The sequence below is a fragment of the Physella acuta genome, unplaced genomic scaffold, assembly GCF_028476545.2.
Source record: "Physella acuta isolate Inbredline_101_S28 unplaced genomic scaffold, ASM2847654v3 ptg000999l, whole genome shotgun sequence".
NCBI classification, from domain to species: Eukaryota; Metazoa; Mollusca; class Gastropoda; family Physidae; genus Physella; species Physella acuta.
In genome coordinates, this window is record NW_026732516.1 from 276,021 (window position 1) to 282,020 (window position 6,000).

The 6,000-nt window shown below is 42.9% G+C and overlaps 1 protein-coding gene across 3 annotated transcripts in view; it reads right to left on the bottom strand.

Annotated features, from left to right (window-relative positions):
* The window catches only part of LOC131954443 (otoferlin), a gene marked incomplete at its 5' end in the record, with an annotated part of 146,620 nt that extends 141,049 nt beyond the window's left edge, over positions 1 to 5,571 (bottom strand). For all 3 annotated transcript variants that reach the window (XM_059318116.1, XM_059318115.1, XM_059318114.1), the window contains 1 exon segment: positions 5,418 to 5,571. In XM_059318116.1, coding sequence (XP_059174099.1) covers positions 5,418 to 5,496 — 79 coding nt within the window.
* Between the last annotated feature and the right edge of the window lie 429 nt (positions 5,572 to 6,000).

The following is a 6,000-nucleotide window of genomic DNA, read 5'->3' on the forward strand; positions in this document are numbered from 1 at the left end:
GGATTATAAAAATTACACTTTTAGGGATTAGCAAAATCACATTTTTACGGATAGGGTTTTTTAGTATTTTTCAACATGAAAGTTTAAGGGACAGTTATAAATTACGACGGAAGTTTCTACCAAACCTCTGATCAGCACCATTTAGGGGTGAAGACGTGGTAGTTGGTGCTGAATCAAAAGACACATCAGCATACATTTTACTTATTTCTCAACATCACAGAACAATACTGTTGTATTACAAATACAAGCAAGTCACATCAGAGACAATACTGAGCCCGTTTTTTTTAAAGCCCCTCATTATATTACTGAGGTTTTTTTTTTAATTGTATCTCATCAGATATCCTAAGGCGACAAATTGCATCAAATACGCCACCAAATCCCCTTCCCATTTTAAGCTAGCTTTCATGTCGATGACGTCACTAATCGCACTACTGATACCCAATACTTTTGTTCCTTTGATGGATTATCAGAGAAAACATGTTTTTTTTTCGCATAAAAATTCGTGTCATAATACATCGCTGGCCTTTGATGTGTAAGTTATTTATTTGCTGCGCCATAACCTCACCCGTATCTTGTAATTAGATGTAATTGGTAATTAGTTTTGGTGGGGCAGTTTGCACAACCAGTTTTCGACAAGAACTAATTGTGACCAGTTAAATATACTGTTTTTTGTGGTGGGTGAGAAGGGGTGGGAATTTAGACGCTGTGAGTTTGATATCTGTGAGGGGCGGGGTTGAAAGGGGTGCGGGTGAGTAGTTCTGGCATCGTTTCCTGTTGAGCAATTCTGGTGACGACATGACATGTTGGCCTGATTGTTATGTGTTATATGGTGCTTGTTGGGTAAGATCGTGAGTGTGCGCATGCGTGGGAGTGGAGTTGAGACGTTGTTTACATTTTATTTATACAGTTACTATTGGGTGTAAAATTTATTGGGTCATTATAGATAAGAAAAACTACAAACAGGCATATTATGATGACTTAGTATACATTAATCCGACCACTCAATGTGGAGTGTCCACATAAATCAGACAACTCAATCAATGTGGAGTGTCCACATAAATCAGACCACTCAATGTGGAGTGTCCACATAAATCAGACAACTCAATCAATGTGGAGTGTCCACATAAATCAGACAACTCAATCAATGTGGAGTGATCCACATAAATCAGACCACTCAATGTGGAGTGTCCACATAAATCAGACAACTCAATCAATGTGGAGTGTCCACATAAATCAGAAAACTCAATCAATGTGGAGTGTCCACATAAATCAGACAACTCAATCAATGTGGAGTGATCCACATAAATCAGACCACTCAATGTGGAGTGTCCACATAAATCAGACAACTCAATCAATGTGGAGTGTCCACATAAATCAGAAAACTCAATCAATGTGGAGTGTCCACATAAATCAGACAACTCAATCAATGTGGAGTGTCCACATAAATCAGACAACCAATCAATGTGGAGTGTCCACATAAATCAGACAACCAATCAATGTGGAGTGTCCACATAAATCAGACAACTCAATGTGGAGTGTCCACATAAATCAGACAACTCAATCAATGTGGAGTGTCCACATAAATCAGACAACTCAATCAATGTGGAGTGGTCCACATAAATCAGACCACTCAATGTGGAGTGTCCACATAGATCAGACCACTCAATGTGGAGTGTCCACATAAATCAGACAACTCAATGTGGAGTGTCCACATAAATCAGACAACTCAATCAATGTGGAGTGTCCACATAAATCAGACAACTCAATCAATGTGGAATGGTCCACATAAATCAGACCACTCAATGTGGAGTGTCCACATAGATCAGACAACTCAATGTGGAGTGTCCACATAAATCAGACAACTTAATCAATGTGGAGTGGTCCACATAAATCAGACCACTCAATGTGGAGTGTCCACATAAATCAGACAACTCAATGTGGAGTGTCCACATAAATCAGACAACCAATCAATGTGGAGTGTCCACATAAATCAGACAACTGAATGTGGAGTGTCCACATAAATCGGACAACTCAATGTGGAGTGTCCACATAAATCAGACAACTCAATGTGGAGTGTCCACATAAATCAGACAACTCAATGTGGAGTGTCCACATAAATCAGACAACTCAATGTGGAGTGTCCACATAAATCAGACAACTCAATGTGGAGTGTCCACATAAATCAGACAACCAATCAATGTGGAGTGTCCACATAAATCAGACAACTCAATGTGGAGTGTCCACATAAATCAGACAACTCAATGTGGAGTGTCCACATAAATCAGACAACTCAATGTGGAGTGTCCACATAAATCAGACAACTCAATGTGGAGTGTCTACATAAATCAGACAACTCAATGTGGAGTGTCCACATAAATCAGACAACTCAATCAATGTGGAGTGTCCACATAAATCAGACAACTCAATGTGGAGTGTCCACATAAATCAGATAACTCAATGTGGAGTGTCCACATAAATCAGACAACTCAATCAATGTGGAGTGTCCACATAATTCAGACAACTCAATGTGGAGTGTCCACATAAATCAGACAACTCAATGTGGAGTGTCCACATAAATCAGACAACTCAATGTGGAGTGTCCACATAAATCAGACAACCAATCAATGTGGAGTGTCCACATAAATCAGACAACCAATCAATGTGGAGTGTCCACATAAATCAGACAACTCAATGTGGAGTGTCCACCACGTGATACAGCAGCTGACCAGTGTGGGAAAAGGTCAAGAGAAAGGTCAACAAAAAGACGGTGAGTTACTCGATTAGCTAGCGAGACATGACGCTATGTACGGTCTCAGTAATCTACATCTTTAACAATAATCCCAGCTTGTCTTGTGGGGGAGGGGCGTTAGGAGAGGGTGTGGAGGGGTGGGAAGATGGATGGTGGAGAGTGGGGTGGTTGGTGGGAGAGATGGGTGGGAAGGGGGTGGGGGAGGTGGGTGGGGAGAGGGTGGGGGAGGTGGGTGGGGAGAGGGTGGGAAAGATGGGTGTGGAGAGGGTGGGGGAGGTGGGTGGGGAGAGGGTGGGAAAGATGGGTGGGGTGAGGGTGGGGGAGATGGGTGGGGTGAGGGTGGGGGAGGTGGGTGGGGTGAGGGTGGGGGAGGTGGGTGGGGAGAGGGTGGGAAAGATGGGTGGGGTGAGGGTGGGGGAGATGGGTGGGGTGAGGGTGGGGGAGGTGGGTGGGGAGAGGGTGGGAAATATGGGTGGGGTGAGGGTGGGGGAGATGGGTGGGGTGAGGGTGGGGGAGGTGGGTGGGGTGAGGGTGGGGGAGGTGGGTGGGGAGAGGGTGGGAAAGATGGGTGGGGAGAGGGTGGGGGAGGTGGGTGGGGTGAGGGTGGGGGAGGTGGGTGGGGTGAGGGTGGGGGAGGTGGGTGGGGAGAGGGTGGGAAAGATGGGTGGGGAGAGGGTGGGGGAGGTGGGTGGGGTGAGGGTGGGGGAGGTGGGTGGGGTGAGGGTGGGGGAGGTGGGTGGGGAGAGGGTGGGAAAGATGGGTGGGGTGAGGGTGGGGGAGATGGGTGGGGTGAGGGTGGGGGAGGTGGGTGGGGTGAGGGTGGGGGAGGTGGGTGGGGAGAAGGTGGGAAAGATGGGTGGGGTGAGGGTGGGGGAGGTGGGTGGGGTGAGGGTGGGGGAGGTGGGTGGGGAGAGGGTGGGAAAGATGGGTGGGGTGAGGGTGAGGGAGATGGGTGGGGTGAGGGTGGGGGAGATGGGTGGGGTGAGGGTGGGGGAGGTGGGTGGAGAGAGGGTGGGAAAGATGGGTGGGGTGAGGGTGGGGGAGATTGATAAAAACCCGTAGGCGCTTTTAAGGGCGTTGGCGTTAATATTACAGCAAGCCCACGGCGACACCAACCCCTGGTGGTTCTCCAGCCACCAGCCCATCCTGACCCCACCCCCACCCCCATCTTTAGAGCGCTGGTCGTTCTCTTACCACAAGCCCATCTAAACTCCCCACCCAACATTGAAACATGCAACGACTCCATTCTCCTGAGACTGACAGATGACTGCTCGAGAGTTTATAAGGAGAGAATCAATAACCCCAACTTGAGGGGGATCAATAGTCAGACACTGGGTTTAAAACAATGGGGAAATCTGAACTTTGGAAGCGAACAAGTTCATAATTCGGGCAGGATTGTAGTGTAAGGGGGTGGGGTGGATTTAGGAAAGAGGTTGATGATAGGTCTAAAGGGGAAACGGAAAATTGAAGGGCTTGAGAAAGTGTAAGGAGATCTTCTGAAGCGGGGGGAGATTTTCAGAAAGATAGCATTGAACTTCAAGAAAGTTTTGGTATTGAGTCTAGAAGTAAGAGGAAAATAATTTGAGGAAGTAAATTAAAAATAAAGAATCTGAAGAGAGCAAGAGCTTTATAAAATCTGGAGTAGGTGTAGTATGAATTTGATAAGTGAAGTATGAAGTATATAATGGGAAGGAAGAAGTTGATAAAATAAAAGAAGACATCGATAAAATGAAGGTAGGTATTGATAAAGTAAAAGAAGAAATTATTAAAGTGAAAAAGTAAGTTGATAAAATGAAAGAAGAAATTTAAAGTGAAGATAGATATCCAGAAATAGATGAAGAATATAACATTTCCAGAAGTGTTTTCATTCAAATTACTCTACATAAAGGTATACAAATGAATCCCTTTGTGCCAGAAAAATCCCATTAATATATACGCTTTTCATCGCTGGAAACATCGATATTTTTGTGATATTATCAATTATAAAATAAAAGAAAACATCGATATTTTTGTGGAATTAGCAATTATAAAATATATTACATTTATGCGCGAAATGAAATGCAAATAAAATTTGGGAAAGATGTCTTTAAAAACGCTAAGCAGACATATTAGAAATATTCTTGGAGTCGCAAGTGCTGGAGAGATGGAAGAATCGCAGACAATGCTGCGAGCATCTAGATAGATTTATTCTACAAGTGGTTATGTATTTGTGGGCTTGATCAGATTGTCATAGTTTCTGGTTTGATTAGATTGTCGTATTTTCTCATGTGTGATTCCAAATAATTTGACGTCAAGAGAAAGCGATTTTACTTCACTAGATCTGAATTATTATTTTTTAAAAGAATTTCATCAGATTCTTCAAGCTTGCTAATGTCATTTCGCTTGAACTTTACGAAACAATTGACAATTTTTCTTTTTTAATTCTCGTCTCTTGTTATTGACAAATCAAACATTTAAAAATCGAAACTTTTAAATATTTTTAGTAAAACAATTTTTAAAATTTCCTTCCAATTGTTTCAATCTGTTAATGTTAATCTCTAGTTTAAATTTTACATTTGAAAAAAAAAGCAAGAACTATTTCTGGTTTACAAAAAAAAAATTTAAAAAAATAATGATTCCATTTTTTAATAATCAACGCAATAACGAAACAATACACGACGGAACTCACCACGAAAGGAGACTTTGATGAGCCGCTCGGCCCGCCCCTTCAGTTTCTCCACATACTTGATGTGCAGTGTTAGGGCCATGATTACAACAGTCCCTAATGTTCTACAATCATTTACAAATCCTGCTTCAATCCGTCATGGCCGACACACGCTTGTCTTTACCCCGCGCTCACGTTAACAGCTGTGGAAAAATAAAAAGATCAAAAAGGTGCATTAGAAAAAAAAACGAAATTAAATTTGAAAATTTAAAGATGTCAGAATATTTTTTTTCGTCCTTGACCTCTCGTCCAATGGATAAAATGTCTTAACGTTTTAATGCGTCACGCGATCGTTGGATGTCGGGGTGGATAAAAAGTTTGGTGACGTGCGTCTTTTTCGTCATTCAATAATGGACGTTTTGTGTAGGGCATTGGACGGGTCGTTGTGTACAGGTCGTGGTGTACAGGTCATTTTGTACAGGTCATTTTGTACAGGTCATTTTGTACAGGTCATTTTGTGCAGGTCAGTTTGTACAGGTCATTTTGTACAGGTCATTTTGTACAGGTCATTTTGTACAGGTCATTTCGTACAGGTCATTATGTACAT